Source organism: Aotus nancymaae, unplaced genomic scaffold, assembly GCF_030222135.1.
Source record: "Aotus nancymaae isolate 86718 unplaced genomic scaffold, 86718_ANA_hifiasm-v0.15.2.pri h1tg000011l, whole genome shotgun sequence".
Taxonomy (NCBI): Eukaryota; Metazoa; Chordata; class Mammalia; order Primates; family Aotidae; genus Aotus; species Aotus nancymaae.
This window is the reverse complement of record NW_026988422.1, coordinates 53,855,368-53,880,906: the sequence shown is the minus strand read 5'-3', so window position 1 is coordinate 53,880,906 and position 25,539 is coordinate 53,855,368. Positions and strand designations below refer to the sequence as shown.

The 25,539-nt window shown below is 45.2% G+C and overlaps 1 protein-coding gene across 7 annotated transcripts in view; it reads left to right on the top strand.

The window, feature by feature from the left end:
- Positions 1-25,539, top strand: part of SLC8A3 (solute carrier family 8 member A3) — a 144,320-nt gene that overhangs the window by 107,107 nt on the left and 11,674 nt on the right. For 4 of the 7 annotated variants that reach the window (XM_021675048.2, XM_064374987.1, XM_012438222.3 and 1 more), the window contains one exon: positions 17,843-17,949. In XM_021675048.2, coding sequence (XP_021530723.2) covers positions 17,843-17,949 — 107 coding nt within the window. Of the gene's footprint in view, positions 1-17,842; positions 17,950-20,787; positions 20,892-25,539 lie in introns of all 7 variants that reach the window. The other 3 variants (XM_064374989.1, XM_012438223.3, XM_064374988.1) reach the window with 1 other exon arrangement.

Here is a 25,539-nt window from a genome sequence, read left to right as displayed (position 1 = left end):
TCTCCTCCTTTCTGCCCTTGTACAACTTTGGTTTTTTTCCTTAATGAACAGAATCCATGACAATCTTGGGCCATGGTATAAAGATGGGACTTTCTTCCTGTGAAGGAGTCTGGTCTGAACATCTTCCAACATAACTGATGTCATTTCTCCACCCAACCCCATTTGCTATCTCCTGACTCAATTGCTAGAGAAGCCACTTAAGGAAGGTTCCTGGAGTTAAGGCTGTATCTGGGCCAGTGGAATGAGCAGTTTTCAACAGTCAGTTTTCTTTATCTTCTCTTTTTGAAAGAGCCTTTACTAAGCAGTGCCTCCTCCTATCTCCTTGTGGCATCTCCTGATGGAATGCACAGGTAAATCTCCTCAGAGAGCACCAGCCAGGAACAGTCCACAGCCAGAGACACAGATCTTCACTGCTGAGCTCCATCCTTCCTTTCAAGCTGTCCTTCCCCTCCCCTCTCCACCATCACCATAGCAACACAGTGGTATAAAAAAAATGAAAGAGCTAAGGCATCTAAATATAGTCTGAGTCTCAACTCTTCCAGCATGGAGCCTAAAACCTAGGGGATGACAACTAGAAGCGTCCAGACGATAACTGGCAGCCAGGAGGGAGGGTGATTCAAAGGAAGGGGTCAAGAAAAGAAGGGAAGGAAAGGGAACAGTCATTTCCTAAGCCTGCTGTCTGTGCTTTCTCATGTCACCTGCACAACCACCCAATGTGAATGTCATCATCTCCAGGTAACTGCTGAAGAAACAGAAGCTCGAAGAGGTAAGAGATTTGGCCAAGGTCACACAGCTATAAGCAATAGAACTAAGATTTTAACTCAAGTTTCTATGACCCCAGAGTTTTTGCATTTTTCGCCCCATACCTCAGGGACAGGTGCAAGTGAGAGATTTTGCTGGAATCACTGGGCTTTTTGAGCAGGCCATATAAACAACCCGAGCCCAGAGCTCAACTAAATTATTGGAAGAGACTGGACCAAATATAAAGCTTCTATCTAAGCAGTTCCTGTATATTTCTCATGGACTGAGGAAAATGAAGGGGGAGGGTTGACAAGGCTGCATTTCCCAGGGTGTATGATGATATGGCATGGGGGCCATTATGATGCCCAGACATGGAACTTACACCAGTGCAAAAATGGTGTGACTAGAAGCCCTAAGCTAGAGAATGTTCAATGTGATAACGCCATTATTCATTCCCTCATTCATTCAACAGATTTTTTTTAAGACAGAGTTTCACTCTGTCACCTAGGCTAGAGTACAGTGGCGCCATCTCAGCTCACTGTAACCTCTGCCTCTCAAGTTCAAGCAATTCTAATGCCCCAGCTTCTGGAATAACTGGGATTACAGACCTGCACCACCATGCCTGGCTGATTTTTTTTCTCTGTATTTTTAGTAGAGACAGGCTTTCACCATGTTGGCCAGGCTGGTCCCGAACTCCTGACCTCAAGTTATCCACCCATCTCTGCCTCCCAAAGTGCTGGGATTACAAGCATGAGCCACTGCACCCAGCCTCATTCAACAGATATTTTTATTAAGCATCTCATGTGTGCTGAACTCTGGAGACACAGAGGTGCTAAAAAGAAATACAGCTCCTGCCCTTGTAGAGCTTGTTAGGATAGTGGAGAAGACAAATAAGAAAACAATTACACAATTGATTGATTCTTTACAACTGTAACATGTACTATAAGTACACAACAGAATAATATCCCTTGCCTGATGACCTCGGTGGAAAGGAAATACAGAAGTTCTTACAAATCAAAGCAATACACTGGGCCAATTGTAAAGGCGATACACACTTTCAAGGTGGACAGAGACTGTGCTAGAAGCTTAGCCTCAACCATGGGGTTATATGATCAGCACATCCTGCAGATCCATTCCCAATACTGTATCTTCATAATAATCATGAAGTCCATCTGATAGCCATACAAGTCAGGTTTTAAAACCCAACAAACTAGACTCAAATGAAATCTGACAAGGAAATTTATGACTTGTTCTTCCTACAGCCTTTGGTATCACTGACATAAAACTGATGTGTGTGCGGAGGGTGCTTGTGTCACGGTGATAGACAAGGTAGGTGGTCCAGCCCAGCCCATGGTATTGGCAGTTTAAGGTCAGCCAGACCAGCACTGGGAAGTACCTGTGAATTATGCAGGAGTGGGAGGGGAGGAAGTAGGCAGTAAAGTTGTGAATTTCCATGGATCCAAAGCTTTCCAAACTACCTGCAAGGCAGCAAATATAGGGGATGCTGTATGAATAAGTGAGAATTAGATAATATAATGTGTACGGAGCTCTTTAGTTCTTCAGAGAAAATGCTGTCTAAACAGATAGTGCTGGTATCAAAGATAATGATACAGTACCCTAATTTTAGTGCTCTGCTACCTACCTGCCAGCTATTTCCCAGGGATATGGTAAAGATGAATGGGCAAGATCTGGGAAAGTGCTTTGAAATCCTTCATTAAAGGCCCTCTAGGCAGATGTAGAATTGTAAATGTATTATATTACTGTCACTATTGTTATGTTTTCTTTTATCACCCCAGAGTTTCACTGCTTCAGGTGAACGAGTCTGCCTGACTCTTTCCTGCCCTGAATGTCATTGGAAAGGTAGCAGCCCCAAGATGTGTGGTATAAACAAACATGTTTTTAACTGAGGGATCCAGAGGCTTTCCTGGCTGGCTCCTGTCGGCTTGTCGTCACCTCTCTATAAGCCTAGGCTTTCCCAGGCTTGTTTTATTTCCTTCAATAGGATAGGAATACCTAAATGTCCTGCCTGAAGTAAGTATTGGCTGCAAGCCATCTGCCCCTGAACAGAGGTGAAAGGTGGAAATCGGAGGAAGGGCAGACGTCTTCTGCAGGGGAAACAGACTCTCTTCTGCCACTGCACTCTGCCCAGGCAAAAGAGTAAAGGAGCAGAGCTCAGGAGAATTCACTGAAGTGAGGGCAGGGTGCAAAAGGAACTTGAGAAAAACCCCAAAATCAGATTCTGGTATTTCTGGGAAAAGAAATGGGCATGGGTGGGGGGTTTATCTGTCAATAAAAGCAGCCAGGGTGGGGCTAGAAGGAAGTAAATTCAGTTGCCACCTATACCTACTGGATGTCCATGGAGAACTTCTCTTTATCAAAGATTGAGGAGCCCTCAAGAGTACATACTGATACCATGGGTTCTCCCACACTTACCCCCATGGAGATAAAACAGGATCCTGGAAGCCTGTCTTGGTATCAATATGTACTCTTGAGGGATTGAAACATGCAAACGAGCTGCCCCACAATCACCCTGTGAGAGACCAAAGAGCAGCGCTGGATAACAGGAATGCTACCCTGAAAAGGCATTCGGCTTCATGGGGGCAGCAGGTACAGTGGAAAGATGACGCCACTTCAAAATAGAATTCCTAAGACAAGATATGCAGTGATGACAAAATAAGGAAAGATGTTGAGGAAACTCAAAGACTCTCAAGCCATACTCCTTTGTCTGTAGTTCTTCCTCGGACCAGACCATGGAATTCAGAAAACACCCTACGTGGTCCCAAACCAGCACCTGTCAAACTTCTCACCCTCTTCTGATCCTGTCCTGGGAACTAAGAAAAAAAAAATCTTTTTATTGGTTGCTCCAGTTATACCTTAGACAGATCATCATCAAATTAAGTGACATGTATGGCTGCTGATTTTATGTCAGTTACTGTGCTGTGAGGTTTTGTTTCCATTATCTCATTTAATCCTCTGAAAAACCCTGTGAGGTAGGTTTTATTATTGCATTCATCTTAAATTAAGGAAACTGAGGCTCATAGAGATTCAGTTTGTCAAAAGTCCTAAAATATAATTACTACATTCAGACATCTCTGATTCTCAGGCCCATGCTCTTAATCAGTAAATGGTCAAATGAAATAATGACTTTCATGGCATCTGTCATAACCAAATATCTGTCATAACCAAATAACTGCACTTGACAGCAGAGTCGTGATTCCAGCCAACGTGACTATTTTCATGCATGTTTTGAAGGCCAGAAAAAGGAGGTTAGACTTGTTTGGGAAGGAAAACAGGAGCTATCAAGGTGATCTTTTCTTAAGAGTAGCCCAATAATAGTGCTCCAAGTATAGAGTCAGGGAGACCAGCCAAGAGTGTGCCTCAGCATCCCTAGCACAAATCACACACTAAGTGTTAAGATTGGCTCTGCAGTTAGAAAGGCCTGGGCTCAAATTCTGGCTCCATCACTTACTGGTATTCATTAATCATTCATTCATTCATTCATTCAACAAATACATACTGCGTATTGCCTATGTGCCAGAGACTGTGCTGGGTGCTGGTAAAGAACACAGACAAGGTTCCTGCTCTCATGGAGCTTTTATTCTGATAAAAGAAACAGACCATTTATAGATTAACAAATAAATAAACAAGATAAAGGGAAACAGAATGATTTGATGGAGAGTAGCTGGAGGGCCAATCAGACTGGGTAGACAAGGCGGTGGCATGCAAGCTGAGACATTTAAAAAGAACCTGGTTATGAAAATATCTGGAGAAGGAAAGCTCCAGGCAGAGGAAGCAGGTTGTGCAGAGACCCTGTGGCAGAAATGAGGACAAGACATTTGAGAAAACAGAACAAAGGCAGGCATGGCCAGGCAAAGTGGTGGTGGAAAAGCAGTAGAAGTGAGTCGGGGAGTGGGGGCAGCAAGGTCAGTCTTTGCGGGCTTGATCAGCAGTTCTCAGTGTGGTTCTGGAGCCAGAAGCATCAATGTTACTTGGAAACTTGTTAGGAATGCAGATTCTCTGGACCCACCCAGACCTGCTGAGTCACAAACTCTGGGATGGGGCCCTGCACTGTGCTTTATCGAGCCCTCCAGCTGATTCTGAGTATGCTAAAGTTTCAGAATTCCTAAGTTGGTTTATGCAGTTTCAATTCTAATTTTCAGTGCAGTGGGAACCTCTGGAAGATTCATGTAGGGGAGCAGCATGTTATAATTTTCTTTAAAAAAAATTGTTTTTAAGCACTTTGGCGAAGGGGAGAATGGACCATAATAGGCTAAGATAAATGGAAGCAGGAAGATGAATTGGGTGGTTATTGCAAGAGGCCGGGTAAGAAAAGAAAGTGGTTTGCATAGAGTGCTGTGGCAAAGAGGGTTCCAACCAGAGGGGAACCACGCTGACAAATGAAACACATGCCACTCATGCAAGCCTGATGAGGCAGAAGGCAGAAGTGAGGGCCACAGAAAACTGGGAAACACCTGTGCAGAGCACAGTCCGAAAGCAATGTCCTCAAAGAAGACACTCCACCCTCCTTCCATTTCCTCCCTATTGTCTAAAAATAAGAAGCACAGGCCAGGCGCAGTGGCTCACACCTGTAATCCGAGCACTTTGGGAGGCTGAGGCAGGCAGATCACGAGGTCAGGAGTTTGAGACCAGCCTGACCAACATGGTGAAATCCCATCTCCAATAAAAATGCAAAAATTAGCTGGGCGTGATGGCACACGCCTGTATTCCCAGCTACTCAGGAGGCTGAGGCAGGAGAATCGCTTGAACCCGGGAGGCGGAGGTTGCAGTGAGCCAATATCGCGCCACTGCACTCCAGCCTGGGCGACAGAGCGAGACTCCATCTCAAAAAAAAAAAAAGAAAAAGCAGCAGCACATGTGCACATGTGACCTATGGCAAACCTTGGGCAGGCACATGGATGCTGAGCTCTTACAAAGGGCAGGCACTTCCCCTGGTGGGAAAGAGGACGAGAACAGCGATGAGTGGAGGAAAAGACACACAGAGAGCCTGAAAGGCTGAAAACATTGTCTGGCTTCCTGAAAGGCTTAAGGGGTTAGCTCTGGAGGGTGAACTAAAAGCCTAGTTATATTAAACACACACACACACACACACACACACACACACACAGAGAGAGAGAGAGAGAGAGAGAGAGAGAGAGAGAGAGAGAGAGAACTGGAGGAGACTTGCAGTTTCCGAAAACAAGGGTTGTATTTGTTCATATCATAATCCATACCAATCTCAAAAGAGAAACAGTCTTGTCTTCCTTGTTTAGGCTTAGGAGACCCTGCAGCAAGTAAGTAGCAGCAGGAGAACTCAGACTCCAGTCTTTTCCTAGCATAATTCTCTCTATTACACCACAAGGCATCAGAGGACTACTAGAGTTACCTCCCTAGGGTTAGGGTTAGGGTTAGGGTTAGGGCGAGGTAAATGAAGTGAGTCAGCAAGGAGAGGATGGGAACCTGTCTTTATTTAACATTTTGATATTTTATTTATCATAAATTTGTTGCATTAATTCCAACTTTTAAAAATCATTGCATTAAAGTATTATTAATCTTGATTACTAAGTTTTTAGGTGTAGCCTTAAATTTTGCACCTCTGACTTATTAATCTCACCCTGATCCCCATTCTGGATCTATGACTGTCTATTCTATATCAGCCTCTTGCTTTGACCATAAGAATAACTTCAGATCTTTAAGCATGAAGGAAATAGGACTTCTGTCTCCCTTCCTCACCTTTGTGAAAATCTCAGTTTCTGCTTTTAAAGTTTGCCTACTATGTTCCTCCCAAGGTCACCTGGTTCTGTGAAACTAGCAGCAGGCTGTCACATTAGCACAAAGGATCCACTGCTCCTGCAGCTGAGCTGGGATGAGCACTTAGGTCTGCTAACTCCAGTCCTTCTTGCCTGGTCCCCACGTCATCTCTAGGTGAGATAAAACAAGAAATTTCCTTGATTGGGAGAAGAAGGGAAGAACCATGAATTGGAAAACAGGTCACTTAGAATTCTGAAATTCACAGGTGGAAATTTCTGACAACCCATTTGGGACCTACAATTCAACACACCTAAAATGGTGACAGTAGGTAACATGTAACCTGTATGCTGTTCTGTCATCCAGTGCCACTGTGCTGCACAACACTAGGGGGCAGCATTCTCACTGGTTTCTGTGTGCCTGGAGCCCAGTGCGGTTGTGCAATGCTACTGCTCTGCTTTCATGTAGTCCCTGATTGGTACAGTCAAGAAAATGTCTATAGAATCAGCTAATATCCTGTATAGTTAAGTCTCTAATTGAAATATCTCCTCTGCTCAGCCCAGGGACAGCAATCTTTCCTGGATTTGCTATTTACCAGGATTTCTAGAAATTATCCACCAGAAATGTGGGCTTTCTTAGAGCTTGAGTGGACAGGGAATTAAGGTGGAAGGCAGGGTGCCTTGACTGCATTTGATGCAAGTCCTGAAGAGCCAGCTCCTCTCTCTTCCTAATTATTAGAAGGTTGTGCTTGGACCCAGCGTTTCATGTGTACACAATACAAACTTCTCTCTTTTCTGCTTGAATCAAATTTGTTCTTTCCAAATGAGATTCCCAGCAGAGAGAGAAGACAAGACAAAGAGACCCAACATCTCTAAAGCCATGAATCAGATAACCAGCCGCTTGTTCTCTTCAGTGCTGGGAACAGACACACTGTTAAATAAAATAATTTCATAGATTATTCTCACTGCCTTTCCAAGAAGGGGATTTATCAACTTCAGGGCACAGCCATTTATTCACAGACCATTGGTATATGTATTTACTTCTCTTGACTTAGAGAAAAGCAAGAATTGGAGTTGTGACTATTTCTTTCTCCCTACCCCTGGCTCCTTGAAGTGAGTCAGGACAAACTTGGGGCCCAAATAGAGCTGGAAGTAACTGAGTCATGCACAGTTGAAGCCTGCACAGACCCACTGATAAGGAGGTTAAAGATTAAATTCCCCTTTGAGAATAACTGAGCAGTACTCATATAGAGGCTACTTTCAAGAAGGCCAGATCTTCCCTTTAATGTATAGTGCAATGTTCCTAACCCTCAGCCAACTCCATCATACCACCCCTCACATGAATACACACATAAGCAGTAATATTAAGCACTTTCCACCATAGGGCAGCAAAGAGGGGGAAATCTTTATCATGGAAGGAAAGGAAGGAAGGGAGGGAGGGAGGGAGGGAGGGAAGGAAGGAGGGAGGGAGGGAGGGAAGGATTCTCAGGGTGAGCAGAGAAATGACGTATTTGGAGCATAATGAAGAGAATTGAAGTGCAGAGTTTGTGTGGTAAATTTTGAAAAGATCAAGTTGCAGACCAGGTGCGGTGGCTCACACCTATAATCCCAGCACTTTGGGAGGCCAAAGCGGGTGATATCACCTGAGGTCAAGAGTTTGAGACTAGCTGGGCCAACATGGCGAAATCTCATCTCCACTGAAAATACAAAAATTCACTGGGAGTGGTGGCACATGCTTGTAATCTCAGCCACTCGGGAGGCTGAGACATGTTTAGTAATTGTGCACATTGGTTGTTAAACTATTAGTAGCCTGAAATTGACTATAGTGAGAGTATTTTCACATGGAAAGCAACCATTCCAAATCAAGGCTCTTCTTTATTCCTAGAAAGCCAGTTTACTAGCTCACTACTGGCTGTAGCTCTTTAGGGGTCATTACTTGACCTCCTGAAGCATGCAGGAATCTTCTCCATGGCCTTTTTCATGCATGGACATCATCTTATTTTTTAATACCAGGAATGGGATGATCGATCTCTTATAAGCTAGTTCATCTCCCTTATGGAATGGTATGTGGTAGAGATGAAATCCACCTCCCTGGAGCTTCCCATCAACTTCCTTTGGAAGCAGCACTTGTGACAGCCTCAGAACTATTTGGAGTAATCATTTGAGCCTGGGAGGCAGAGGTTGCAGTGAGCTGAGTTCACACCACTGCACTTCAGCATTGGTGACAGAGCTTTCCTTTTTTAACTTTTTTTCCTCACCAAAAAAAAAGAAAGAAAATATCAGGATGCAGAGATGGATGGATGGATGGATGGATGGAAGGATGGACATTACAAAGAGTTTTCCATTGTTAGGATGAAGGATTAAGTCTTTATTCTCTAAGAAAGAAAGGGGAGAATGAAAATTTGTGATTTTAAACCTTTTCTACTCTGTACAGCTACCCTATGAGGCATGACAACCTTCAAAAAAAAGGACATCTACTTTAGAAAACTAATACCTAAAAAATTACAAATTCCCTCATTGTGCCCTGACCTTTGGGAAACAGAATGAGTGATCCCTTTGAGGTTTTTTGGCACTGCCTTGCCTCTGATCATATCCTGAATCCTAGGTCCATAATCATGCCATTACCTCAGATGTCCCTTTCCCTCTAGTCAGGGGTAACATGCTCTTCAGGCACTGGGACAGTGGATAGTTAGGAGAACAGAGGAATCATCCATGGGCTGTGATGCCCAGTTATAAGCCCACACATTTCCGAATGAATGAACAGAATGAGCATCAAGTCCTCATATATGTGGGTCTATAACCAAAAACACATCCAGCAGTCAGGTCTTTACTGTCAGTAGAGACAAAATGTTCATCACTTTGCCTCGGGGAAGCCACATCCTCAGTAGGTTATCGCTGATGAGGTCAGCTACTCATAGGTATGTAGCAGCTGCACGCAGTAGAGGACTCATAGGAGAGTCCAGAATAGAGACCAAAGCGAAAGGGGAGTCTGTGCAGGCTCTCACACACATCCCAAACACTCCTTCTATTCACGAAATAGATGCTGCAGGGTAGTTCCAAGAGATCAGTTAGCTCAGGTTCCTGCCTCTGTGAAATAAATAAGCCTTCCATATTAGTTGTCTGTTGCTGTGTAGCAAATTGTCACAAACACAGAGGCTTAAAGCAATAACCATTTGTTATCTCACGGTTCTGTATCTCAGAAGTCCAGGCAGGCTTGACTGGGTTTTCTGCCCAGAGTCTCACAAGGCTGAAATCAAGGTGTTGGCCAGGCTGGGATCTTATCTGGAAGCTCTGAGGATGTATAAGCTTCCAAGCTCATTCAGGCCGTCGGCAGAATCCCGTCTCTTGTGGCTTGAGGTTGGAGGTCCCTGTTTCCCTGCTGGCTGTCATCCAGGGGCCACTCTTTGCACCTAGCGGCTGCCTATGTTCCTGTTCACAAGACACCCTTCATCTTCAAACCGAAGCAGCATCCTGAGTCCTTCTTATGCCTCGTATCTTTCTGGTTTTCCCTTCTTCTTTAGCCAGAAGAAGTTCTTTGCTTTTAAGGGCTCGTGTGATTCAATCAGGCCCACCTGGATAATGACCCTATTTTAAAGGTAACTGTGCCATATCACATACCATACCATGTAACACTTTAGGACTGATACCTCAGTATATTCACAGGTTCCAGGGATTAGGGCAGAACCTCTTTGGGGAAACATTTTAGAAATTCTGCCTCCCCACTCACCCATAATCCTTTTAAAAGCCAAATCTTGAAGACCGTTTTTTTTTCAAAGGCTTTTTGAATAAGCACATTTATACCCCACTTATCCACTTTGAGCAAACACTATATTACTTACTAGCATATCGCCAAATAAGTTGTGAATCAATCAGAACTACCCTTTCCCACCACAGCCTTTCTCAAACACTTTGGGAGAATCTGACACTATCAGTGGTGTCCCAGAGAAGACTCCTACCAGCTCGCAAGAGCTTACTGTTAAATGTTTAGTAATTGTGCACGTTGGTTGTTAAACTATTAGTTGCCTGAAATGGACTATAGTGAGAGTATTTTCACCATGGAAAGCAACCGTTCCAAATCAAGGTTCCTCTTTATTCTTAGAAAGCTGGTTTACCAGCTCACCATTGGCAGTAGCTCTTTAGGGGTCATTACTTGACCTCCTGGAGCATGCAGGAATCCTCTCCAGGGGCTTTTTTCATGCATGGACATCATCTTATTTTTTAATACCAGGGATGGGGTGATGACTGTCTTATAAGCTAGTTCATCTCCCTAATGGAATGGTACGTGGTAGAGATGAAATCCACCTCCCTGGAACTTCCCATCAACTTCCTTTGGAAGCAGCACTTGTGACAGCCCCAGAACCATTTAGAGTAGGTATCATCCCCTTCAGGAGACGCCTCTCCTCTGGATCCACAAGTCAGTAGTTAGACATAAAATCTTTAGAGTCACACTGTCTGAATTTAAATTCCAGCTCTGCCTCTTATTTAGTTATAACCTTAGGCAAGTCTCTTTAACTTTTCTGGTCCTCTGGTTCTTCATGTGTGGGAATGGGGATAAAAATAATACCTACCTCATAGGTTATTATGAATATTAAATGAGATAATATATGCAGAGAAAATAGCACCTGGCCCTGCCCATACCTATCTCACAGGTTAGTTGTGAGGATTAAATTACTTAATATAAACCAAATGTTTAGAGCTCTGCCTAGGACAAAATAAGCACTATATAAATATTAGTAAGTTAATTTGAAATGTGGTTTCTAGATCCCTCATCACCCTAGTCACCCTACTCTGGATCTACTCCAACGTCCCTCTCAAGATGTAGTGTCAGAATTGACCTAAACAGTCCAGCATTTGGCTGAAATGCTAGACTTTGACTCCAGCCCCCCAATCCTTGACTGGCACTAGCATTCAAGCCACTGTTCCTCTTTCCTGGGTATTTAATAGAGAGGATTCTCCAAGAGATCTTTTGGCCCTGGGCCAGCAGCATCTGCACACGCTGGGACCTTGTTAGAAAGGCAGGATTTCAGGCCCCACCCCAGATCTACCGAATCAGAATCTGCCCATTAGCAAGATGTCCAGGTGATTCATGTGCACATTAAAGTTTGAGAAGCGCAGGTTTCAGGGACCAGATGACGCACTTCTTTTCAAGAGAAAACCAGTTAGAGACCCTAAGCCTTCTCATGGAACAGGGGCCTTCCCCTCAGACCTTGGGAGGGGTCAGGGAAATGGTGTTGTGTTGTTGGTGGCCAGTGGTGGAGGGGGTTCAGTCCATGTTCAAAGAGTCAGAAACCTGGCAGGTGAAGAGATGGGGCAGCAACACCCAACCGGGAAGATAAAGGAAATTATTACAAGAAGAACCAGCACAGAGATGTGAGGCTTCTGAAAGCTCCCAGGAAAAGGCTTGCAGCTCCTCCGTCTGCTCAGTCCAGCTGCCCCGGGTCAAGGCAGCTCTGTGAGTGTTAGCTGGCCTGGAGTAGCAAGGATACATTTAGAAGTGATGAAAGGGAACCCTTCTGGACAGGGTAAAGAGTCATTCAGCAGGAATCAGGCGGGAAGAGGTCACAGAGTCAGAAGCCCAGCCTGTACTCAGATATTATTTCTGGCACGGGAGGGCCAAAGGGTTAGGAGGCCACCTACTCACAATACAATGCAGAGGCAGATCCACTTATTACCTGCCTGTGCTGCTGGGATTTCAGCGTATAAATTCTGTGCCACCTCACTGTGGCTGCAGCCTGGAATGGCATCCAGAACTTACCCACTTGCATAAGAAATAAGCTATAAGAGTAATAGGGGACATAGGCTAAAATCCCAGCTCAGCTGCTTAATAGCTGTGCAACTGAGCAAGTTACTTAACCTCCCTGAGCGACTATTTTCTCATCTTCAAAATGGAAGTAGTAATAACTGGCCAAGCCCAGTGGCTCACACCTGTAATCTTAGCACTTTGGGAGGCCCAGGCCGGGGGATTGCTTGAACCCAAGAGTTCGAGACCAGCCTGGGAACATGGCGACACTCCATCTCTACAACAAATACAAAAATTAGCCGGACGTGGTGGCAGGTGCCTGTAGTTCTAGCTACTCAGGAGGCTGAGTGGGAGGATCATCTGAGCCCAGGAGGTTGAGGCTGTGGTGAGCCAGTTTATGCCACTGCACTCCAGACTGGGAGACAGAGTGAGACCACATCTCAAAAAAATAAATAAATAAAATTAAATGTAGGTAATAATAATATTTATGTTAATACAGTAGAAGTAAGAATGAAATAAGAGGTTGGGCATGGTGACTCAAGCCTGTAATCCCAGCATTTTGGGAGGTCAAGGCAAGATCACTTGAGCCCAGGAGTTCAAGACCAGCCTGGGCGACATAGTGGGATCCCATCTCTACCAATGGTATTTTCTTTAAAACTTAGCCGGGCATGGTGGCATGCACCTGTGGGCCCAGCTACTCAAAAGGCTGAGGCAGGAGGATGGTCTGAGCACAGGAGGTTGAGGCTGCAGTGAGTCATGATCATACCACTGCACTCTAGCCTGGGTGACAGAGTGAGACCCTGTCTCAATAAAAACATAAATAAATGAATAAATAGGAAAAATGAAATAGGAATGTTCTTCTTAGGGTTCTCATGGTGGTGAACACAATGTAAGCATATGTCTTATCTTAGAATTCTTCCTTCCTGTATAAAGAAGGCCTCCTCCGAAGTATTAATCATCCACTCAACTAATAAATGCTGCTTACTCCCACTTTCACTCTAAAGGAACTCAATGGCTAAAGAGAACCCTTCCTGTTGCAGTGCCCTGAGGATAACAGGCCTGATTTGAATGTCCTCAATGCAAAAGGCTGTTTCAAAGGGCCAGCCAGGCAGCGCAGAAATGCATTCCCTAATCGCCTCCAGGTTGTTTGGTGGAAGGTCTCCTGGGAGCAGCTTTCCCCAGCAGCTCAGCCAGGTCTTCTCTGGAAACGCTGCGTGCTTTGGCACCTCCTTCTGCAGAAAGCCTGGAGGACAGGCAGGTGCAGGTCCTGGAGTCTCCGAGCATTACTGACTCTAGGAGTAGCTGCGGGGGGATAATCTGCCCCCATGACCATTAAGTAACTGCCACTGCACTAGAAGAAGAACTGGAAATGGGGGGGTCCAAAAAAGATTTTAAAAACCCTCACTTGAACCAACAAGTTATATCCTGGATTGCTGTTAGAGAGATCTCCCTTGGAGTAGATGACTGTGGTATGTTAAGTAAGCTGGGGTCTAGGTTTGATGATACTGGGCCTGCAGCTTCTTTGTCCCACTGAGAATCCTCAAGCATTCCATGAAAGTTGCCTTCAAAATATTTTTTGTCTCTAATGACATATTCTTACTGCAAAAAGACAGAGTGAATTCATTTTATGAAGCTTCAGGTGTGTTAGAAAAATCACCATTAGTCACTCAGCAAGTCATGATTGAGGGCGTTCTGTATGCCGGGCACTGTGCTGGGCACTGGGACTACCGTAGCAAGTCAGATAGACAAGATCTTGCTTGATCTTGAAAGTAAGTAGGGTGGGGTCTTGTTAGTCCTTGAACTGGAGACTACCTGGGGTTACTGGGTGCTGCAGGCTTTAAAAAAAGACAAGTTATCTGTACTTGCAGAGCTTATATCCAAAATTAGTAACTAACCAACTAACTTTGGGCTGTGTTAAGTGCCCGCAAGTGGTGGAGCAGGGAGTCCTCTAGATAAGGTACCACAGAAGGCCTCTCTGAAGAGGTGATGTTTACTCAGATACCCAAAGGATGAGACTAAGCACAGACCCCGGTGAAGAACATCCTAGGCAGAGGGAATAGCAAGGGGATTGCCCTAGGTAGGAAAAGGCTTAATTTGAGGACTAGGAAGACCACTGTGTCTGAGATACATAAGTGAGGGGAGACCTTATGAACAAGGTCTGAGAGGTCAGCAGCGACTGGATTATGCAAGCTCCCATAGGCCATGGTAAGGGCTCTGTATGTATTACAATTACAGGATGCATAATAGGACCTGGGTTGCATTTTTAATAGTTAGCCCTGGCTGTAATGTGGGGAAGGGATTGAGGAAAGAGGGCAAAGGCAGGAACAGGAAAATCTCTTAGGAGGCTACTGCAAAGTCCAAGGGAGAGGTGATGGTGGTTTTGTTTCGTTTTGTTTTGTTTTGTTTTGTTTTGTTTTGTTTTTTGAGACAGAGTCTCGCTCTGTCGTCCAGGCTAGAGTGCAATGGTGCAATCTCTGCTCGCTTCAACCTCTGCCTCTCAGATTCAAGCTATTCTCCTGCCTCAGCCTCCCAAGTAGCTAAGATTATAGGCACATGCCATCACACCTAGCTAATTTTTGTATTTTTAGTAGAGATGAGGTTTCACCGTGCTGGTCAGGCTGGTCTTGAACTGCTGACCTCAAACAATCCACCCACCTCAGCCTCCCAAAGTGCTAGGATTACAGGCGTCAGCCACCAGGCCTGGCCAAGTGTTGGTGTTTTGATGTAGGTCTTAAAGGCAGAGGGAAGGGTAGTAGAAAATTAACTCTCCTGGGGAAGAGAGAGAGGTCTGAGGGCGAGGAAAGAATGAGGGGTGATTCCAGGTTTGGGAACTGCGCAATTTGTTAGATGATGGTGCCATTGACGGAAACAGAAAATAACAAGTTTGGAAAGAGAACTCGAGATCTGACTGGTAGCTCGTATTAAACTTAAAGTCCCATTTGTGACTTGAGCAGAAGTGAGAACTTTCTCCAGTGTTCAAGAACTGGAAGGGATTTTTCTAGCCTCCAGGCAAGGTAACACCATAAGTCCGAACAGTGACACCTTCCCTGGGAATGATCTCAATGGGGGAACCCTATACCCTGCCTCCTCCATTCATTCCTTGCTCCAGTGGTCATTCCCGCTGGCTAATCTAAGTCCCTTTTGCCACTAGTTAACACCTGTCCTTATTTTTCTTGTTCCCCACCTAAGATGCCAATGGCAGGCTGGGCGCAAGTGGCTCATATCTGTAATCTGAGCACTTTGGGAGGCTGAGACTGGTGGATCACTTGAAGTCAGGAGTTCGAGACCAGCCTGGCCAGCCTGATGAAACTATGACTCTATTAAAAATACAAAAATTAGCTGGGCGTGGTGGCAGGTGCCTGTATTCAGCTAGTGGGGAGGCTGAGGCAGGAAACTCACTTGAACCCGGGAGGCGGAGGTTGCAGTGAGCCAAGATTGCACCATTGCACTCCAGCCTGGGCAACAGAGCAAGACTCCATCTCAAAAAAGAGAAAAGAAAAAAAAAGATGTCAATGACATCTCTTGTTCCCCACTTATGATGTCAATCAAAACAGCACAAGCCACGCTATGTCGTATGACATGTTTTCTGTCCAGCCCAGAGCTTGTTGCTGATAGGGGCACGGGCTAGATTTTAAGAGAATATGAGGGTTGCTCTCTATTACCACCCTTAACATTCCAACCCTCTCTAATAGCCCATTTAGGATTTATCATACTGTTTTATCCAAACCTCTCTTGACCCGACTTCTATTTCAAGCTTGAACCACCTCTTGGGTCACCAACTTTACTTATTGAGTTCCCCTAGTTTTCTGACTTAATGGCTGAAGATGATAAGCTTCCCTTACATATTACTCTCAAACCACCAAACTGGGATTGTTGTTACTCTTAGTGACAATGGTTGCTATTTATGAAACTTTTAATAGGGAACACACACCCTGCCAAGCACTTCATATAAATAATTTCATTTAAGAACACTACCAAGTAGGTGCTATTATTCCACCTTACACATGAGACTTGAAGAACTTTACAGCATCACCCAGAGTCACCCAGCTGGTGAGGGGTGGAGGTGAGATTTGAATCAGGGTCATCTGTCTCCATTACCTGGAAGAAGGAAGGCCAAAGCATCATGGCCTTTCACAAGTTGAAGAGCCACTCTTTCTACCATGGTGAGCCAGGTTTTTCCGTGACTGGGGTGGGTGTGGCAAGTGATGAGGGTCTGGAGTCATGTGGTGGGGCGGCAGGGACCAGGGTGTCTTGGTAACTGCTGTTGCATTCACTTCAGGAGGAATGGACCAGATCTGATTCTGCAGGATCAGCAGTATGGACACCAGAGACTCTCTAGACATCCAAAGCTCTAATGGTGACTTGGGGAAGTTCACGAGGGCAGGGAGGTTGTCCCAGGTTAGAACGTGACAATTCCTATTTTATAAAAAAGAATAAAAGGAGGTGCTGAAGGTCTCGGGGTAGCAGTGTCTGAAAGGGTGCAGGCCCATGGCCACTGCCCAGTGCTCCTGCTCAGGCCTCCTCACTCCCACAACTGCAGGGAGACCCAGCTCCATGCCCACCCACCTAGCAATGTCACACACCCACCAGACGAGGCCTAAACATCTTCCCCATCTTCCCTGGGAACTGGTCCTGAAATGTTCCCTTAGTAAGCAACCGCCTGGAGAGGCCCAGGTCTACATCTGTTTTTAAAGTTCCAGTAATAAACAAACAAGGGAAGAAAGAAAGAAGAAATGCAGAACAGGGTAACTAACATTCGCATATATTTTAAAATGTTTATATTAACAAAATAACACCTTTTAACATGTAAAGCAATACAATTGTGCTAGCCACAAGATTGTCCTAGGACTGAGAAAGAAATCCTAATTCTGAGAGCCCTAGAATTAATGTGATCCAGCCGGTGCATCCCTGTGACTGCAGAAGCCAGTTTGGAGTTAGTGTCAGTAGCTTTTGAGGCCTGCTGTGAATTGCCAGAATGTGTGACATGAGCCAAATACCACCCCCTTCCCTGCTGCCGGCTCCCCTGGGATAGTCACTGCTATACAGAAAAAGAAGTTCTACTATTTCTGGGCAAGATTTCCACAAACCAGTTTGTCCCTTTCTGACCTTCTTATAAAATAAACCATTTGGATCAACATCAGCTGATTTCAAAAGTCAAAAAAATTCTCCCTTGTCCCAAAAGCAAGAGGGATACGGAAGCAAGCATGGGGACCTTAACGCTCACACCTTTATGTGTATGTTATTTCATTGCTCTCACAACTGCCCTGGGATGCTGTAAGCATGATTCATCCTGTTTGTTTATCAGTTAAATTATTTGTCCGAGATGACACAGCATCTCCAGGATTAGAAGTCAGAGCCCTCAGCTGTGAAGCTTGAGCTCTTTCTTTTCAGTCTTCAAATCTGATTATGCCATGAAGCTGTGCAAAGCCCAGGAGTAGCCTGGTGAGGCTGGAGGGGGGCCCCAGGCAGCCCCTCTCCTCCGTGCCCCTGTGGTGTTGGGGCAAACTTGGATCTTTCTGAATCTTTTAACTGTTTCCTTCTCTTTCTGTTTTTGTCTCCTGGCTGACTTGCCCCACACGCTACTCCTTGCTTATGATACTTATTTTTCCATCCACAGCAAAACAATTCACATCAAGGTAATTGATGATGAGGCGTATGAGAAAAACAAGAATTACTTCATTGAGATGATGGGGCCCCGCATGGTGGATATGAGTTTTCAGAAAGGTGTAGTACCCTGTCCTCCACGCTAACACTAACGTTCTTCTCTCCTCTTCTGCTTCTTCCTCTCCGACCTGTTTGTCTCCTTCTCCTCCTCTTGTCTTCCACCTGTCTGGTTCCCTTTCCCTTGTATCCTCTCTTGCTGTCTCTTCTGCTCTCTTTTCACTCCTCCCTCTCCTCTGTCCTCTCTCTGTCCCCAGCTCTGTCCTAACACCGGCCAGCCTGACACGTGGCATCCATACGAGGGATGCTCGAGACCAGTGATAATTCTTTTGGGATGAGGAAATGAGTATGGGGAAAGAAAGAGCCAGAAAGCTGGGAGTACCATGTGAGGCTCTTGACTTTTCCTGAATGGGAAAAAAGGGACCAGATAGCCCAGCACCAGGCAGAAGAACAGCACTGAGAAACAGGCTCTCAGCACAGATTCCACGGAGCTGTTATTCTCAGGGCTAAACTTAGAATCCCAGGAAGTGGAGAATCAATGTATTTGGATTATAGGTCATTCCCGTCCAAAAGGAGCCATCTTACCTGCCATGTTGCTACTATCAAGGCTTATTTCTCCTCCTGACCTTGAGGAAGCCGAAAGTACAGGTGTGAGTTAGATCAAGTACGCATTTGTCTTCCTCTGTTTTTCCTATTAAAAACACCCAGGTGTGGAGGCAGAGTTAGAATAGTGGTGGAGATCATTGTGACCCGAATGGAAGCTTCCCCAAGAAGTCTATGGGGCTTCTCAGAGTGGATGGAGCCTTGCCTTCCACTTCAGTGACCCCATACATCCCATGGCCTCCAATAGGCAAGTCAGGAAGATAGATCATAGTGTGATCTATGTTCTGAATAGACCATACTGTGGAGGAGGGAGCTGTTCCTTCCCCTGTCAACCAGTCCCTCATGCCCTCCAGGCCATGCCCGTGGTCGCAGAGCACCCCAATCCCATCCCACAGCAGAGTTCCTGCAGCAGAAAAACAGGCACATGCCTTGTAAACAGCCCTGGGGTCCCATATCTAGGGCCAGCAGAAATATTCCCAAAAAAATGCCTCTTGACAATCAATGAACTTTGTCTTTTGTCCACTGAGCAATATAAAAAGACGCCAAAAGAAGGACCCAGCGAAGTAATAAAAACGTACAGTCATGCATCACTTAACAATAAGGATGCATTCTGAGACATGTGTCCTTAAGCAATTTTGTCATTGTGGGATCATGACAGAGTTCACTTTCACAAACCTAGATGGTATAGCCTACGACACACCTGGACTACGTGGGCCTATTGCTCCCAGGCAACAGGAGCAATGTCACACACCTGTACAGCATGTGACTGTACCGAATACCGTAAGCAACTGCAGCACAGTGGAACTTGTGTATCTAAACATACCTAGACATAGAAAAGGTGTGGTAAACAGATGGTAGAATGTAGCCCTATGGAACCATGATTATAGATGTGGTCTGTTGTTGAGCGAAACGCTTTTATGTGGCATGTGACTGTACTTGTAAAGTGCACACACCACAAATGCGCAGCAAGTTCTGGGCCCTACAGACCCCCTCAGGTCAGTCTACTACATTATAAACGGCAAAGCTGAGCACATCCACAGAATGTCAAAGGGACATCAGAGGATCTGAGGAGACATTGAGGTAAATGCTCTTTACCTTTTAGAGCATTTAGTTCCTAGGCCTTTCCCCCAATAACATCCCCCGCCAAAAAAGAAAAAGGAAAACAAAGCAGAAAATAACAATTCTGGCTCACTAGTAGGACCTGCTGGCCACCATTGTGATTCCGTGAAAGACCAGAAGAAACCACATAGGAAGAGCAAGATCCACATGTCAACATCTCCACATGACAAAGAGCCGGTCTTTGGAGGGGAGTGAATTTCAAGGAACCTTTGCTCCCCGGGTGATTTGTTCTTAAAAGATGCTATGTTTTGTTAAGATACCTAGAGATGAACAGAAATCTCCATCACCTTGTGCCCCAGACCCATGATAATTCACATTGAGAAAGCCAGTTTGGGGACACATCACCCTCAAGTGGTAGAAGCCCAAAGGTGTTTTCGAATTTGATGATTTACATCTTTTTCTTCACATTTTCCCAGAAGTGTATCAGCTGTAAATTGTAAAGGATTCCTATATCATATTGTGGTTAATACATATTCATTTTAGTTCCCACCATGGAAGCCTCCTATGAGATAAAGAATGTGAAAGATCATACAATTCTACCTCCTTTCTTTTCCTTCTCTCTCTCTCTCTCTGTCTCTCTCTCTCTTCCTCTCTCTGGTTTCCCTTCCTCATAAATACTTTCCTTTTAAAATTTTCTCCCTGAAACTCACAATGGAAGTGAGTATAAACACAAAGAAGGGACACAAGCCCTGGGTTCTGTTGACATATTTTCTGTTGTGGGAAGACCCTGGGTCATTCCCAGTGGATCTGTAGTTTACCTGTTGCCCAGAGAAATGCCGCTGTTACCATGTGACACCCTGTGGAATGTGCTGCCAGACTCACTTCCTACTAACAGCTGTCGGCAAGGTCTAAAATGACTCCTCCCCACCATCACCTGCCTTCTGCCTTCCCGTCCCCTTCTGTCCTTCTGGCTCCCTTCCTTTGCCCACCTTTCCTTGCCTCCTGGCTCCCTGCCCCACTCACTCGTAAGAACAACTATGACTGAGAAGACAAGAAAAGCTAAGACCATTTATTACGTGAGAACAACACAATCCACCATGGTCCTGTCGAAAGCCACCATGGCGGGACTGGGCTGCATGTGCCAGGAGTGATGGGGAATGATTTTTAAGGGCTGTGCTCCAGGTGACCAACCAATCTACCGACCCAGTCGACATACTCTCTCTCTTGTTGTCCCTACAGGAAAACCGTAAGGGTTAAAATAGTAGATGAGGAGGAATACGAAAGGCAAGAGAATTTCTTCATTGTCCTTGGTGAACCGAAATGGATGGAACGTGGAATATCAGGTGTGAGATTCTTTAAAAACAAAACAACAAAAAGAAAGACAAGAAATTAAAACAAACTGAAAAACAACAACGAAAAAGAAAAAGCAACTATATTTTTGTCTCCCTCCTTTTCTTCCCTTCTCCTCCTTTCTCTTTTTGACCAATGGATTTTTTTATTCTTTTCCCTCCTGTATTCTCGCTCTCACCCTGTTTCGGTATCATCTCTGCCTTCTTAGCCTTAGCTTATTCCAAATTCCTCCTTTCCCGCCCGCTGGGCAGCACTGCAGCCTCAACTCCTCATTACCCTAATGAGTTAGGTCCCTGTTCTGCTACAATTTTACAATTATTCAATTGCCACAGGCCCCTGCGCTCTCCCCCATGACCCGCCCCACCCCCCACCTCCCCAACTGTAACCTGTAAAAGTGAAAATTCCTTGGTGGGTGGGGAGGAGAAGAAAAAGAAAGGAATGTGATGCGATGCATGCCTGAGCCCCTCCTTGCCTTCCTCCCCTGCCACCCCTCACTGTTTAGCCTGGATTGAATGTGGGAGGGTCTGGGATGGGGGTTAGGGCCTGGGTTGCAATGATGCTTTGACAGTTTTCTGCTGCACTTCCCAACTTCCTTTGAATGCCTGGCAGGTTATTCACTTGCAGAGTGGCCCATAGGCCCCTCTGCCCTTCGAAGAGGTAAGTGTATTATCCACCTATTTCACAGTTGGGCAGACCATGGCATGGGTAAGTTTACCAATTGTTAGAGGCCACGGCTTCTGAGAGCTCTTGGAAAGAGAGTTGACTTCTGTGGTAATCACGCTATCTGGAATCCTGAGCTATTCTTCCTCCTCTGGGCATCCCACCCCATCCCATTCTACTTCTGTTCCTAGCCCAAGGCTGGGTACCTTCTTCAGGCTACTTTGGGACGATGCAAGCTCTAAAGCAGAAAATTGAGAGTTCACAAAGGGAAGGGAGTAGTTCCAGGTATGAAAATTCCCCTAGCCAGTGGGATCCAGAAAAGGACTGACCTTGGGCAGGCCTGGAGTACCGACTTGTGAATTTTCAAACAGAAGAGACTCTAAATGATGCAGTTGGTGCTGATCCCTGAGGGACAGGTGTTGGAAGGTTCACAGATGTGTGCCTTTGCTTGGCATCTGCAAGTGAACATGTGACCCAGATCCCAAGATAACCCTCATCCCACACTAGAGAAGTGGCCTCATCTCCTGCTTTCCTCAGGACATGCATCTGAGAATATCTGCCAGGGGCTCATCCCTCAGGGGCCGATTATGTTGCAGCCAGGGTAGATGTAAGGAAGGATTTCTTCCCTTGAAGAAAGTGATTAGAAGCCACTACTTTGAATGTGTTGGAGGCACTGATGTGGGAATACGTTAGGGTGCTCTTGGGAAATAGCAAGAAGACGTTCACACTCCAATTCAGGAGAGATAGGGTGCTGGGGGCCTCCTAGCAAATGGAGCAGTGAAATCCACCTGTTTGTCAAAAAGGGGTGATCATTCTGCAACTATTTCATATTCATGTGACGAAGAGCAGCATAAAACTTTCCACACGAGGACAGATCTAAGAGAATCGACAACATTCCCAAAGGATCCTCTGCAGGCCTTCTCAGTGTCATTGGTCAGTTCTCTGTCTGCTGGGGACTCTCCTGCAGAGCTGACTGCTTCTGTGCCTGCACTGGTTTGGACACACCTGATGTGCAAGGGGCAGCACCCCTCTCCATCTTCCATTGCTGGTTCTCTTCTTGGCCACTCAATAAAATGTTGCCATCAGCCTGACTGCCAAAGACTGCTGGAAGAAAGAAAATATCTCTGGTTCGATTGCTTCCTACATTGTATTCTTGCCAAACTTCCAGTTTCTGCCACCAATAATATTCTCAGAAGTTGCCTCAGCACCTGCCCTTCCTCATTCCCCCCTCCCCTGAGCATTTATTCCGCATATTTATAATTGGTTGGAAGCAGCAGATACCTAAGGCCAATTGTAAGTCAGCTTCATCAGTTTCCACAGTCCAAGCTACTTAGATGCAAATGAAAGCAGCACGAAGGATTGTACAGTGTACAGGAAGGAAGGCAGTGGCTCCAGACAAGAGGAAGAGATTGAAAGTCCAGATATGCCTTTACTCCACCAGTAAAGAGGCTCTTCTTTTATGCCTCCCTTAAAAACCTCTACCAACAGTAGGACAGAGAGTGACCCAAGATAAGCCTTGTGTTCTTCAAGAGACCAAGCCAAATGCAAACATCTATGGCTAATCCCCATTTGAGGACATCTTCCGCTTTGCCCTGGATTCTTTGTCCAAGGAAATGTCAGCAACTCCATGGTGGAGGGAGTAGGTAAGAGGACAAGGATTTCAGCAAGTTATCTGTGTGATGTGCCCCCAGATCTGCCCCAGGATGCCAAGATGAACAGGGGCAATAAGAAATGTGTCCATTTCCCACCCACCTATTTTATTGTCTAGGTTTGCTAGAGGGTTAATTTCCAGTTTCTTCAGTCCTTCCCGTATTTTGACATTAGACCATAAGGTGAAAGGTCGTAAAACCTGATTGTCTGGAATCAGAAGCAAATGGAAAACGATCCAAATTTCCAGAATTCCCTGCTGTTCTCATAGTGAGAGACAGAACAGTCGAAATTGCTTTTCATTATCACTACTGCATGGGAAAGTCTTAGACATTCAGAACGGCATAGTCTCTGCATGGCCAAAATGACAATTGCATTTTTAAAAAAAGACTGGATTTGAAATAGGAGACTCTATTTTTGGCAAACAAAACAGACTTCAGAGTTGAGATTAAAAGCTCTGGATGAGCTGGGGGATGAAAAAAAGGGAAGGAAAAAGGGGAGACTGAATAGGAAACACAGTTGCCCTGGAATCTAGAAGTGGGCTTCTGAGAGCAACACAGAGCAACGTAATCAAGGCTGTTGGGCCTGGCCCTGGACATTGGAAGCTTTAGGGTGAAAAGGAAAGCTCTTTCTCTCTCGAGAATGGGGCCTGTTTGTTCCTCCTTTTTCCATATCCATGGGCTCATCTTGACAAGCTGCCCAGATGCTTCCTAATTACTCACAGAGCTACGCTCTTTCCAGCTTGTCCCTGGAGTGTCTGAGCAGGAATAAATGACTCTCACCTGACCCGGGGGATCAATACAGGGGAAAGTTCAGCTCCAGCTTCTCTCGTGAGCAGCAGCAGGAAAAACACCCTCAAGGTATTATGTCAGTCAAAGCTGGCCTACCCAGATCTCACTGACCCATCTGTAACTGCCAAGCGGAAAGTCTTGGATTCATGGAGACGATGACCAGAGAATGAAGCAATCCAGCTGACTGCAGGCCTTCTCACTGTGCTAGGGACGGGCCAGATGTTGGGGACATGTATGAATGAAAACCAGGGCAGCAGCAACCTTTCTGGAAGAGCTGCCTTTATCTGGCCCACCTGTGTTCATTGATGTGCTGGGATCTCTGATCTCCCCTGCTGGAACTTGAGGGCCAGGAGGAGCTCTTTCATGCAAACCCCTGGAAGGAGCAGAATAAAAAGGCTCTTGCCTATCTATCTGTATATCTATCTATCTATCTATCTATCTATCTATCTATCAATCAATCATCTATCTCTATCTCTATGTAGTGAGGAAAGCCATTGATCCATTAACCTTTCGAATTCTAGATGGGAGATACCTAAAAAAGTGAACTGCCTTGTTTATGCATCATGTAGACTCTGGATTCACATACGTCTCAGTTGCTGTGCATATAGGATGATTGATCACAGGCTTGAGTTGCGTTCCTACAGATTCTTAGAAAAAACAATTCACAGATATTTCCCCTCTGGTCCTCTCCCAACACACACTTCTTCCTCAGCGATCTCTATCAGTCACCACCACACCAGGAATATGTGGCAAGCTCTTCCCAGACCTTTATCTGAGAGCCAAGGAGTGAGTGCTATACTAAGATACCATAGACAGGATAGTTAAAGAAACAAGAGTTTCTCTAATTCTTAGACCTTAAAGTCTAAGAGAATTTAGCCTAAGTACAAATGCAAGGGCTAGAGACAAACTGTCTGAGTATGTCTTTAACTCAGTTTCCCATCCACGTAGAGACCTTACAATTGTCATCTCCCATCTATGTATAGTTGTTGGTATGACAGTCTCTCTGTTCCAGAATATCTGGACTCTGATTTAGCCTGTCCTTTCTGACACAAAAAGATCACCCAACCAGAGAGATGCAGCACCATGAGACCTATAGAAAAGACAGTTGCCGAAAGAGCAAATAGCCAAACTTAATTAAACACTACCTTATGCAGGGACTTTGCTAAGTAGAGGTGATACAAAATGGTAGGAGTCCATAGTCCTAACCTCCAGTATATGTTTATAGTAAAGAGAAACCATTCAAGAAAAACATTCTGCAGGACTTACCTTTTCACTAAGTCATTCTTTTAGGGGAAATCAAAGTTCTGGTCCACATGGTAGGTAGGAAGCCATTTGTAGTCATGGAAACATGGGCACTGAGAAGCTGAGCCTCAGCTCAGCTAAGTCATCAGGGATGAAGGACGTAGACCTGGGCACTGTTCCACTCTTGCACAATGCTACCCAGTTCCTTGAGCTCCCATTCAAGGCCCATGGTTATCTTTGCCACTGATAAGTTAGCTAGTCTGTCAGGATTGCAACTTACACAATTTTCATGATAACCGGA